Source organism: Triticum aestivum, chromosome 5A (assembly GCF_018294505.1).
Source record: "Triticum aestivum cultivar Chinese Spring chromosome 5A, IWGSC CS RefSeq v2.1, whole genome shotgun sequence".
NCBI lineage: Eukaryota > Viridiplantae > Streptophyta > Magnoliopsida > Poales > Poaceae > Triticum > Triticum aestivum.
This window is the reverse complement of record NC_057806.1, coordinates 656,062,765-656,075,159: the sequence shown is the minus strand read 5'-3', so window position 1 is coordinate 656,075,159 and position 12,395 is coordinate 656,062,765. Positions and strand designations below refer to the sequence as shown.

The 12,395-nt window shown below is 42.4% G+C and overlaps 1 protein-coding gene across 1 annotated transcript in view; it reads right to left on the bottom strand.

Annotated features, from left to right (window-relative positions):
- Positions 1-4,632: 4,632 nt before the first annotated feature.
- Positions 4,633-12,395, bottom strand: part of LOC123105695 (alpha-mannosidase At3g26720) — a 15,150-nt gene continuing 7,387 nt past the window's right edge. Inside the window, exons 22-32 of the mRNA XM_044527813.1 lie at positions 12,236-12,301; positions 11,433-11,545; positions 11,241-11,325; positions 10,963-11,073; positions 10,784-10,879; positions 10,371-10,418; positions 10,211-10,279; positions 10,015-10,122; positions 7,683-7,793; positions 5,703-6,220; positions 4,633-5,418 (exon numbers count right to left, since the gene is read on the bottom strand). Of these exons, the coding sequence (XP_044383748.1) occupies positions 5,022-5,418; positions 5,703-6,220; positions 7,683-7,793; positions 10,015-10,122; positions 10,211-10,279; positions 10,371-10,418; positions 10,784-10,879; positions 10,963-11,073; positions 11,241-11,325; positions 11,433-11,545; positions 12,236-12,301 (1,722 nt within the window). The 3' untranslated portion in view covers positions 4,633-5,021. The remainder of the gene's footprint in view (positions 5,419-5,702; positions 6,221-7,682; positions 7,794-10,014; positions 10,123-10,210; positions 10,280-10,370; positions 10,419-10,783; positions 10,880-10,962; positions 11,074-11,240; positions 11,326-11,432; positions 11,546-12,235; positions 12,302-12,395) is intronic.

Below are 12,395 nucleotides of genomic sequence, written 5' to 3'. Positions count from 1 at the left end.
CCACCACTCCCTCTCTTTTGTTTTCTATAGGGTACATTCCGCCGTGGGGTTTGATGGATGTTGAGCGGTTGACATGGCGGCGACAACAGTTTTTGATTCGCCCGATTGCTGTGGTTTGTGGCGTGTTAGGGGGATTACAGTCGGAGGTTTGTCAACATGGCGTCGCAATTGCAATCGTCGCGGTGGTGATTTGCGGTGTCAGGGAGGGGTTCCCAAGATGTTGGGGTTGTGGCGATGGGGAGGGATTAAGTGCAGTGAGCGTCGTGGCCACAGCCGCAATAGGGCCATGGTCATTGACTCGTTCAATTTTTGCAATTTTGTTGGGGTTGTGAAGAGTTTGGTTTTTGCGATTTTCTTTCTTAATTATTCCTTCTCTTTCCCAGGCCGCAGCCCAACCACTTTCTATTTTTATTTTTTACTGCTTCCCTTCCATCCTCATGGGCTTGCAGCCCAACCACCCAGTCGAGCGAGCGCTTGTTTTCCTTCTCTTGTAGGAAGCACCCGTCATGGGATTTTCTATGTATAGTGCCCATGACGGCAACAGATTCCTCGCTCTCTTCGTGTTTTTCAGGGATTTTCTATGTTGGAAGCACCGTCATGGGCCGGCCCGTGAACGATCGATGGGTGTGCAAGAGGTTGACACTTTGCCGCAGAATGCGACGAATAGGGTTTTTCCCTGGTTGTAGCGTTGCACTGTTAGCCACTTGTCCACCATCGGGTTCGTGTTTAATTAAAGGTCATGACATTGTTAAAGAAAAAGCGTTGGGTTTTCACTGGTTTTTTGGCTTTTTTTCTTTTTCTTTTTTCACCGTTTTTCTACGTTTATTTTCTCTATTTTACTGGTTTTTTATTTTCTATGGTTTTCTTTGTTTCTTTTTTTGTTTTTCACTAGCTTCTTTCTCTTCTTCATTTTCTCTGCTTTTTTTCTTTTTCTCATTTTTCATTGGTTTTCTTTTGTTTTTCTATACACATTTTCGGTATATATCTTATGCATTTTTGTAATATACATGTTTAATATTTTTTCAAGCATAAGATTAAGATTATTTATTAATATTTACTGAATACATGGTAAACATTTTTTCAATATATAGTTAATATTTTTAAAATACCTGATTAATATTTTTACTAGAGGGTCAACATTTTTCTGTACACATTTTACATTTTTTTAAATCCTTGATTTGAAATATAAGTTTAACATTTTTTTCAATACATGGTCAACATAGTTTCTATAAACTTTTATCATTTTTTCAAATGCTTCATTCATATTTTTGAATATATGGTCAACATTTTTCAAATGCTTGATTAACATTGCAAATACAAATGCTTGAATTAACATTTTATTTAAATACATTGTCAACATTGTTTTAATACATGATTACATTTTTCTAGTGTTAAAAAACATTTTCCTATACACATTTAACAATTTCTAAATGCTTGAGTAACATTTTTTAAATACTTGTTTTAAAACATTCAAATGCTTGGATTATCATTTTTTAAATACATGATCAACTTTTTCACACATGTTATATTTTTTATACATTTTCAGTATACATGAGGAACATTTTCTCTATGTAAATTTAACATTTTTTAAATGCTTGCTTAGTATTTTTTAATGTTTTATGTAAAATGTTTCATAATATATTTATTTAGAATACTTGTAAGTATAAATGAAAGTAAAAAAATGAAAAATGAAAAACATGAAAACATGAAAAAAGAAACAAAAGAGGCAGTGGCCTCCCGCGCACTGGGCCGGCCCATACGCTCGTGTGACTTCAGCGAGTCGGAAGGTTGCCTCGCTATAAGTGAGGTATAAGAGAAACGTACATCCATATGATGGAAACCCTCGTGTTTCTCCCTTTAATTTGAGTACTAAATAGTATAAAACTACTATAATTCGGCCTATGGTTCCAAAATACTATCAGATTTTATTTTTCATTGATAACTATCAACTTTGGGGTCGGCTATTTCAAAAAACCCAAATGACCGAGTGCATTAAAATTGATCACGATTATGACAATGATGGCCCACTCGTTGGAGCTGATGTGGCATAAAATGTTAACGTTGTTGTCTCTCTTATTACTCACTCCGTGTTCTTCCTCATGTTGCTCGCTCCATGATGCAGCCATGGAGGATCTCGTGGTCGACGCACACGCTCACCACCATGGCCAGCCAACGGGAGGAAGCCCCCCGCCCCCCCCCCCCCCCCCCCCGGCGCAGACTGACCCTATCTAGGGAAGCAATCCTGTCTGAGTTAGGTGACCTCCGTTAGCTGCTATAGATGGGCAGGGTGTGCACACAGAGCTGCGCATGTCGGTGCTCGTGAGCCGCCACGTGTTGATGTCCCCGGTTCCTTGCCACCCCTGGTATGGCCGCTCGCCGCTGCCACCTATTGCGCCCACCGGCCGCTCACCGCTCCTGCTGTGCAAGTATGAGGCTTTGCGGGGAGCCCTGTGTGCTCCTTGCCGCGAGCCGCCTGAGGTCGCGTGCTGGTGGCCGCACCAATGGGGAGCCGCCGCGTGCTGCTGGACACGAGTCACCATAGGCCCTGCTGCTCGCCGCGCCATGGGGAGACGCTGACCATGCACCCCTAGTCAATGTGCTGGAGCTCAGCCTCCTCAAGTCACCGGCAGGGGAGGAGATGGAGGGAAGTGGGCGGCGATTCTAGGGAGAGGTCGAGCGGGATCGGCCTAGGGACCCGATTGCTTTTTTCTTTTCTTTACAAGGACCCAATCACTATTTTTTAGAAAATTACAGGACCTGATTGCTCTCTTTTTTGAAAATTATAGGGACTCAGTTGCTTTTTGTAAATATTTGGGCCCCATTTGTCATAACCTATGAATCCAGATCAAGTTGTCCAGTAATGACTATCGCCGGCCAAGACACATGAATGACCTCGTCCGACAACGGTTGTCCTTAGTTGGCACGCACTCAGCCAGCCTTCGGCAACAAGCTATCGCCTCACCTACGCGTGGCGCAACCGTTCTGCACTCGCAGAACCCTTCTGCCACGCGGCCGGTGGGCAGGCGCGCCAGACGATGGACAAGACACAAGGGGTGAATTACTCACCTACGCTGCTGCATGGTGCACACTTGTGCTAAGACATGTCGCGCCTCGCGCAGGTGTCACCATGGTCTGGTGCTAACAAGACTAAGGTTCATTCCCGGAAGATAGAAGAATATGACACATCACTACCCATTTAATGCGCTCACCTACCTAGTCGGACCCAGACCATTTTCTTTGCATTGAAGCCATTGTGGTACCCCCTTGAAATATAAAAGGAGGTCCAGACTACAAAAGAGGAGGGGGGAGCAGGAGAAAGACAACTCCAGTAGAGAGATTAGACACTAAGTAGAACATCCCTTCGGGGGATTTGATGATAACCCCCCCAGTTCATGTCACTTTGATCATAACCCCCCCTTTGTGTCACTGACATGTGGGGTCTGGTCCCACATGTCAGTGACACAAAGGGGGGGTTATGATCAAAGTGACATGAACTGGGGGGGTTATCATCAATTATTCCGGGATACGCAATGCTTCATGCTCCCGAGAAGGACTTGTAGCTCTTAATCTACCAACTTAAACGCACAAAAAGCAGGAGTAGTGCGGCCCGAACCCGGGTAAATCATCGTGTCCATTTCGTGCATTAGTAGTATAGGTCCACACCTTCGTGCCCCATCTACAAACCATCGAGAGGACGTCACCAGTCCAAGGTGTCACAAGCGTGTTCTGCACACGCCCGCCGACATTATTAAAAAACTCACTAAATTATGGGCTTCTTTTAAAAATTTAACTCTCTTGAAAATCCTATAACTATGATTATTTTGGAATGGAGGAGGTAAATTTGAATCTATGTTGTGCACGAGTATATATTATTATGTTCAAAAGCAAAGCAAAGACTGATGCCCCCTTTAGGTATGATTTACAAGTGTCATGATCTCGAATGCAAATAATTGAATGCACTTCATGTTGTTTCGAATATTTGAAACCACTTTAAATTGAATTCAAATGTATGTTAGTTCCTAGCTAGTTATTTAGAATGTTTACTACGTATTTTTTGTATGTATAACTAGCAAACAATGTTGCTACGGGAGAAAAATAATATCACAAGATAACTCTATTTGAACAGAGAGACAACTATTCTCTTTGTCTCCCAAATATGTGCCACAACTGTTCTACGAAAATATGTAGCTGCTCAATTATGATGCGGCTATAGAAAAAATAATTTTTTTAGCAATGTAAATGTCTATGCTCCAGTGGCATACCTAGATTATTTAAAATTTTGAAAACAGCAAAGTGAAATCTAGAATTTTAAATTGTACTGTAATTTGTAATTTGTGCGCAGAGAGACAACTATTCTCTTTGTCTCCCAAATATGTGCCATCTATTTTTGTAACCTCCCTAAATCTGAAGACTCTGCCAACTATATAATATTTTTTTGCGAGAAACTATATAGTACTCCCTCCGTCCCATAATATAAGAGTGGAGGGAGTATAATTAATCTACTCTATGTATGTACGAAAAGACCAAATGGTAAAAATTATTTCTTTCATGGAAAGTAACCTCATGTGTCATGAAAAAAATACAAACAAATGTTGCCTGCGCGTATATTGGCCAGTATTTGTATTTTCATGATTTTAGCCATCAACAAATCTTGTAACTTGTGTGATCATGTGATCAACCAGAGTGAGGTTTCCTCCCTTTCGGCGGTTTATTGAGATATGGTGTCATACAAGTAATCCATACAGGAACTGTGCTAGAGTTGCTCTCACAAGTTACATCACCTTATACCACTCAAATCTCGACACCAACAGCTACCAGTTAGTACCACCAGTCTACCAGTTAGTATCCTTCTATACATCATACCAAACACATCAGCAGAAAGGAGAGCGATGTCATCTTTCGCCGATCTGAACTTCCAGTCCCTCGTGTGGGTAGAATGGTGAAACACGCCAGGGCAGAGCAACAGCTCACTTGGTTCGGACTGACCATGTTGCAAGAAAGACTGAATGGTGACAGGGCAATCACAGGTTAGCCGGTGCAGCTGCGACGGCATATACCGATGGCACAGCCTGAGTGGTCACTGGGGCACCAGCCTGGGAGTAGATTGCCGATGCAGCGCCTTCAGCACTGGACTGCGTAGTTTCTCCGGTTGCACCCTCGCTGCCTGGGGCGTACCCATAGTGCATGACAAGTTGCAGGTTTGTCCCGGCCACTTCATGTGGTGCAGCTGCGACGGCGTACACCAATGGCGCAGCCTGAGTGGTTGCTGGGGCACCCGCATGGGAGTAGATCGCCGATGCAGCTCCTTCAGCACTGGACTGTGTAGTTTCTCTGGTTGCACCCTCACTGCCTGGGGCGTACCCATAGTGCATGACAAGTTGGAGGTTTGTCGCGGCCACTTCATGTGGTGCAGCAGCTCTGAAACACAAAAATGTACGACGAAAAAAGCACGATCAATTACTTGTGCATGTAGCAAAGGAAAAAAAAAGGCACGGGAATAGATGGTGGCTTCCGATCTACATTGTCCCCGCGACTAGTTCATTTTCAGAAGTATCTAGACTAGCTGAACAGTACGGTTTTGAGACGTCAACAAGCCGGCATTGACCTATATATACAAATCGGATTGCAAAAAATAGCTTTGCATGTAGCAGATATTAAGAAACAGAGAAGTACTAGGCCCAATTGGTGGCTACCATACATACCTCCCAGAAGTAGTTTCCTGGTAATGAGACTTCACAGCGTCATATCGATACGGATCATTCCCATTAGCATCATAGTTGGGATCAGAGGAACATGCAGGGTCTGTAACATGTTTTCGCACAGGGTGTTGGGCTTGCAAATAGACAAGTTGCAAAGGAGGCGCTTGGGCGTAGTGATAGGTGGCAGGCGATGGGCCATATGCTTGATAACTTGCCTGATACAGATGCCCAGTTGTGGTCACATAGTAAGCAGGTGCAGCGAATTGAGCGGTCCGAGCAGGAGGTTGAGAATCTGGGCATGCATAAGGTTCATTTGGGGCCAGATGAGCAGCTGGGGTGAGAACATAGGCGCTTGGGTGATGCACATAAGCAGCTGACTGTGTTGGGTATGAAGATGAAGCCGAAGGAGGCAGAAAAGCAGCAGATGGAGAGGGATGGCTGTTGTCAACATAATGCAGGGGTGGTGCCTCTGGCACTGGCAGTGAAATAATTGGACGGAACAATGCTCTCAATTTCTCAACCTACAACAGAATACCAAAAACAATGGAAATTTAATGCAGGTAAATGTATGATATAGTTTCACAGCTAAGCACTGATAAAATTTAAGACAGAACAGAAAGATGGAAGATAAATGTGCTATTCCTGTCTATTCCAACTAGCCGATACACTGATATGACTATACCAGTAATTCCACCTAAAAGCTCGAGAGAAGAAGTGATAGAAAGAAGAACGTGTTCCCATTACACCCACTTTTTTCATCTCTATACCATGTTGCTATTTTTCCAGGAAAAAGAAACTGTTTGATTACAAAACAGCTTAATACAATCAGAAAACTATGGGTGCTGTCATGCTAAAGAATATCTGGGTTCTACAAAATAAATGGCTGAGATGCAAAATAAAGGCATTATTACAAAGGTAAACTTCAGTTCTCAAAGTTAAATCATAGTCAATAAAGAATTAAATATTAGTACATTCTAGTCCCTCTCAATCTCGACTTGCTTCTACATATGCTTACGCCACAGCAGCAAGTTCTGAAGCACATGGCTCTCCTAATTACTGGTTTTCATAAAATAGCCTTCCATTCGTAGTTCAAACTAGGCACAACAAGATGTGAATTGACTAGTTTGATACTTTAATGTAAACAGAGGCAGGGGCGGATCCACTATGGGTCATGGGTGTACAGATGTACACCCAAAATTTCCTACAAACTATTTCCTATATATAGTACTACGTATATGACAAAAATACGAAAAGTAGAGATTATGCAGCAGCTTGCCACAGATCAATACTAGCCCATCGGGCATTGGCTAGAGCGGCACAACCCACTAACCAACAGGCCGAAGCACCAACAAGTCACATCTGCCCTCACGCACTGCCTAAAAAAAATAATTCTGCCCTCACGCACGAGAGATACTCAGCAGATCAGCTCAGTCCAAATACTCCCAAAAAAAAAAAACTTTGTCCAAATCCACAAGGACCAGAGTCCAAAGTTCCAATCTGAAATTCCATTCGTTGACCTTTACATGTGTAGTTAATATTTGGATTTAGAGATATATATAGCTCTGTACATGACCACATTAATAAAGAGGAAGATTGTTGATTTAAAAACAACAAATGAATTATCTTTGGATTGATTTCCTTAGTAAAAAAGTAAACAAATGAATTATCTTTTGATTTAAAGATATAGATCTCTTTGTAAATAAAAATCGTCTTTTGAGATTTGTTGTTATTACGAAAATTTTCTATTCGCGTGGACCAATGGACTTCCTTGTTAGGGTGAAAAAAAAATTTGAACACCCAAAGTTGAATTCCTGGATCCGCCACTGTACAGAGGACCATAAATAAGCGAGAATGAGTGTTCATCTGGCAGACTGCCTTAAGTTCGAACCATTTTGTACAGGAGTTGTCTACAGGGAAGATTCAGCACAATTCGTTTCACCTCTACTCAAGTACAAAACATCAATAAACACTGATTCCACTTACTTGTGTAAAGGTAAGTTCTGGCACGAATTTGCCGGGATAATTCTCTTTTATGGTGTATCTTACGGTTTTCCCTCGGACAGGCATGAAATCACCATCAATCATGAATTTGACCTGCGTATACAAGAACACTGAACATTCAAATTATGAGAAATAATAATGTACGGCTAATCTATCAAGTTGATTGCTGGATGCCACTGGAAACTGAAGATCATAAGACGAGCCAAGATGAACTGAAATTTCAGAAAAATTAAAATTGACAGGACTCTTTTAGGAGATAACCATGCAGATTTGAAATGTGGCACCAGGACCCACATTTCAGTCACGCATCGAGTGGCAAAATCATCACTGCATCCTTCCTTGATGGTGGAAGGATTCATACACGCACAATCACCCATGACTCCAGGCATGGAACGCGAGGGGGGCCGGGACGGTACCTGGGCAGGTAGGCGGCCCTGGAAGGCGGCGGGCTCGAGGTCGCGCCCGCCGTCCGAGTCGGCGCGGTAGGGCCCGTACAGGTACTTGGCGTCGTAGTCGAAGAGGAAGAGCGCCGCGCCGCGCCTGATCCGGGAGACGGCGCCCAGCCTCCCCCGCGGCAGGCCCAGCACCCTGTACCTGAAGCACTCGGGCTTGGTCGCGCCGTCGCACCTGAAGATGAACCCTGCCGGTAACGGGGCGTCGGCGTCGCCCGCCGCGCCCTCCGGCGGCTGAGGTCCCGGGCTCTGGCGCGCCGGCGAGGAGGGGTCCTCCTCCGCCATGGGAGCCGCGGAGCGGGGGAGAGCGGGCTAGGGCTTTTTGCTTCCGCTGTTTCTTTTTGCTTCGGGCCGGGAGTTTGGGCCCGGTGGAGTTGGAGGCGATGTTTTCTTTTTTCAAACTTCAAAATGTGGATTTCCAAAAATTCAAGCCGGGGAGCCAAACTTCCACATTTGGTACTCAGACACTATAATAGCATCACATACTCACTACTTGCCAAATTATAGTGAATATAATATATTTTAAAGACAACTTATTTGTAAACTTTGACCAAATTTACAGGTAAAATCCGAAGATTTACGTACAAAAATATATTTTACGATGGATCTAATGGTATTGATTTAGTAATGTAAGTTGATAAATGTTTCTATAAACTTGGTCATATTTTATAAAGTTTTTACTTTGAAAATATTACTCCCTCCGATTCATATTACTTGTTGCTTACTTCGTATACAATTTTAGTACTATATTCCCCAACCATATTTCCCGCCTCTTGTTCGGCGTCGCTGCCGGTCCGCCTCATCTCCTATGGTCCTTGGACCATGGAGATCTGGTGGATCTCAGCCCTTGCCAGCGGGAGGGATCCATTTTTAACTGTTTTTTTAGTTTTGTTAGGATTTGTGCCATGCTCAAGAAGAAGAGGCGGCAGCGTTTTCTTGACGATGAAATAAGTTTCTCCCCGCCTAGGCCTCCTCCCGGCAGTGCATCTACTGTCATCGAAGGGCGTGTGAAGATGCGCCTCCAATGGATCTTGTGTGATCTTTGATGGATCCGGTCTTCGTTCGTCTATATCTACTCCCTCCGTCCTTTAAAGAGTGTACTTTCAACTTTGTTGGAGGGTCAAACTATCTTAAAGTTTGATCGAGTTTGTGTAAAAATATATCAATGTTTGTGAAATCAAATAGGTATATGATGAAAATATATTTTATTATGAATCTAATGCTACTAATTTCATGGCATAAATGTTGGTGTATTATTGTATAAATATGGTTAAACATAAAAAAAAGTTTGACTTTCCAACAAAGTTGAAAGTACACTTTTCAAAGGACGGAGGGAGTATGTATCTATAGGTTGGATCCTTTTGGTCTATGCTTTTCTTCGTCGATGGCAGTTACTGTTCTGACGCGCTGGTCCTATGGGACTTTAGCACGACGAGTACCCAACTGTCTACTACAACAATGTTTTTCCGACTCCAACAAGGGAGGGGCGATGACGACAACACGCCTTCACTCGGTTTAGTGCTTGTAGTTGTCACTAAATGATCTACGGACCTGAATGTAACTTTTACTTTTGGTGTTATTTGCACTACCTTAAAGACTTATTTAAGAAGCTGATGACGCTCTAGGCCTCCGTGGCCACTTTATTTCTTATTGTTATTCACAACTCAAAGGAGGAGTTAAGCTTCAACAATACAACATTCTGATTCGAAATTACAAAAAAGTTACAACATCAGCGATCACCGCCATGGCACTTAGATCGGATGTGCGGCGAGTCGGTGCTCGAAGCTGATGATGAATGTGCGGATCTCCATGGGCGCCAGCTCGACGACGAGCTTGGAGGGGTCCACGGGTCCTCCACGGACCACATTTTCTTTTTGGGGAGGCCCTGCCACCTTCCATTTCAGCCTCTTCTTCTCCATGGCGGCGCGCTCTTGGTTCGCTGATAGGCTTGTTTCGATTATCTTGCCGATCTGGAGCATCAGGATTGGGGAGGTAGTGAAAATATTCATCAAGATCCAATCGAATAAATAAAAAGGTGTAGATTTTAATGGAGGTTACCTTGTTATCTGGGAATACCCTCTTGAGGTCGACACTCGCCGGGGCCGAGAGATCCTTATGCTCTCCAGCCTACATGCACAGCACAATGTTTTACAAAAGATATAAAACTGGATCTGATTGGAGCGAGAGAAAGTAAATGAGAATGACCAAAGTATGAGACCTCGTATAGGTGAGCCAACCGAAGGAGAACACTTCCATCTTCAAGTTCCTGTACAACGCATAGGTACTTTTAACACGCGCAGCAAACGGATCCAGATACCATTTTCATCACTATTCTGTGGTGTCGATTACATTTGTTGCAGCTAACTGGCTGGTATTACTTGTAACCTCTCAAACCAGCAGGATTAAAAACTAGCTTGCAACATTTCAAAATAAATGGTACAGTACTCGGACCTATCAGATCAGCACTCTCTTGCCCAGTACTCCCTCTGTAAACTAATATAAGAGCGTTTAGATCACTATTTTAGTAATCTAAACACTCTTATATTAGTTTACGGAGGAAGTACATACTAATTTTTCCCTTTTTAAGGAGATATGATAAAAATGGTCCATTCTCCATAGGCATACACATACCTCAAGAGTAAGCAACGCGACATTTTCAGGAAGGCTGTAAGTAGGATCCATTGCAGAGAATGATGAAACATGTGAATTCGCCCAGTTGCCTCCATCCTGGAAAAACAAGTAGGGGTATGTTCAATACAGCGAGAATAACTGTTTGATCGATCACAACTGCAACAAAATTTATGCTGTACCTGCTCTGTGAATGCAAGAAGAAGAGGTGAGTACAGTTCCTGACCAAATGTACGACGCCACCTAGCTCCATCACCTTGTGGGTCAATTTTGAGATAGTATTTTCCTTCAATCTGTCGATAATGTAATAAGTTGCTTTAGATAATGTTTCTGCACAACATATTGTGTGCTTGCAAATAATAGAACAAATTGATCTGCACAACAGGATTTGTGGTATATGCAAACATCTGGTTTTCAATTCCATCCAAAGCACATGGTCAGAAAGATATTCATTACTTACAACTAGTCCTTCACATTGATCATCCAAACAGACTTTTTCCTCTAGTGCTTCCGCAACACCACGACCATCATCATTGAGTAGCCTCCTACACAAGGAGTAAGAAATATTTAACCAAGCAGAGGTAGAAAAAGAAAATTGCTACAGTATGAAAGAAGCAAGAAAATACTGTGCAAAACTGATTGTGACATGTACCTGTGTAGCATTAGCTCTATTTGTCCATCCTTTATGCTCGAACCTCCAACAGACCTGTCTACAAGTATAGATAACTCTTTGCTGCCATCTTCCACATAAATGCCAAGATTAATCTGAAAATAAATACAGATCTATCAATCTGGTGTATAAATCAGCCCCATCACAATCTACAAGCAAAACTACAGAATAATTTGCAACTTTGGATCCTCCACAATTCAACTTCACACAATTGCCAATTTCTTCAAATATTGACAAAAGTATGAATAACCTGGCTCAGAACATTTTAAATTACCGGCCCTCCATAATCACCACCAATAACCTCTTGCCTACCAAAGTTATCCTATGCCACCACTTGTTTTTAAAAGATCAACTTCCTACGTTACCATCTTGTATGTCACCAAATGCAGAGGCTTTGGTTATCTGTCACTAAATGTCAAAAATTGTGTCCTTTTGGGCTGCAAAATCACATCATCTCATCTAATAAGCTACACAATTACATCATTACGTGTAGAGATCATTTCTTATTCTTATGGTGCTAAATAAGTAAAGAAGCGAGCTGATTTAGCTGTAATTAAATGTCTTGCCATCTACAGGTAGAGTCAATGACCTAAAACATATCAATTACAAAGTAAACCAAAATCCTCCAAAAACATAATATGTATAAACTGAGGGGGAGTGCAAAGTGAATTCCAAACTACTTTCGGATGTTGACTCAATGACGGAAAAGGATGAAAGAAGACATTTCTTAAAGGATACTACTAAGCTTCCTTGTTTAAAATATAATAGAGCAAACAAGAGCTCACAGGATAATAGTTTCCAGCAACAGGTTGGTTTACTTCAATCTTCCACTCCGAGCGATAATCCCGTACCTGAAAGGAAAAAGGGATTAAGTAATGACATAATTGTGCACCATTACAACACATATTTTATGTTGCAGTTATCCTCTATAACATCGCTAGTTCC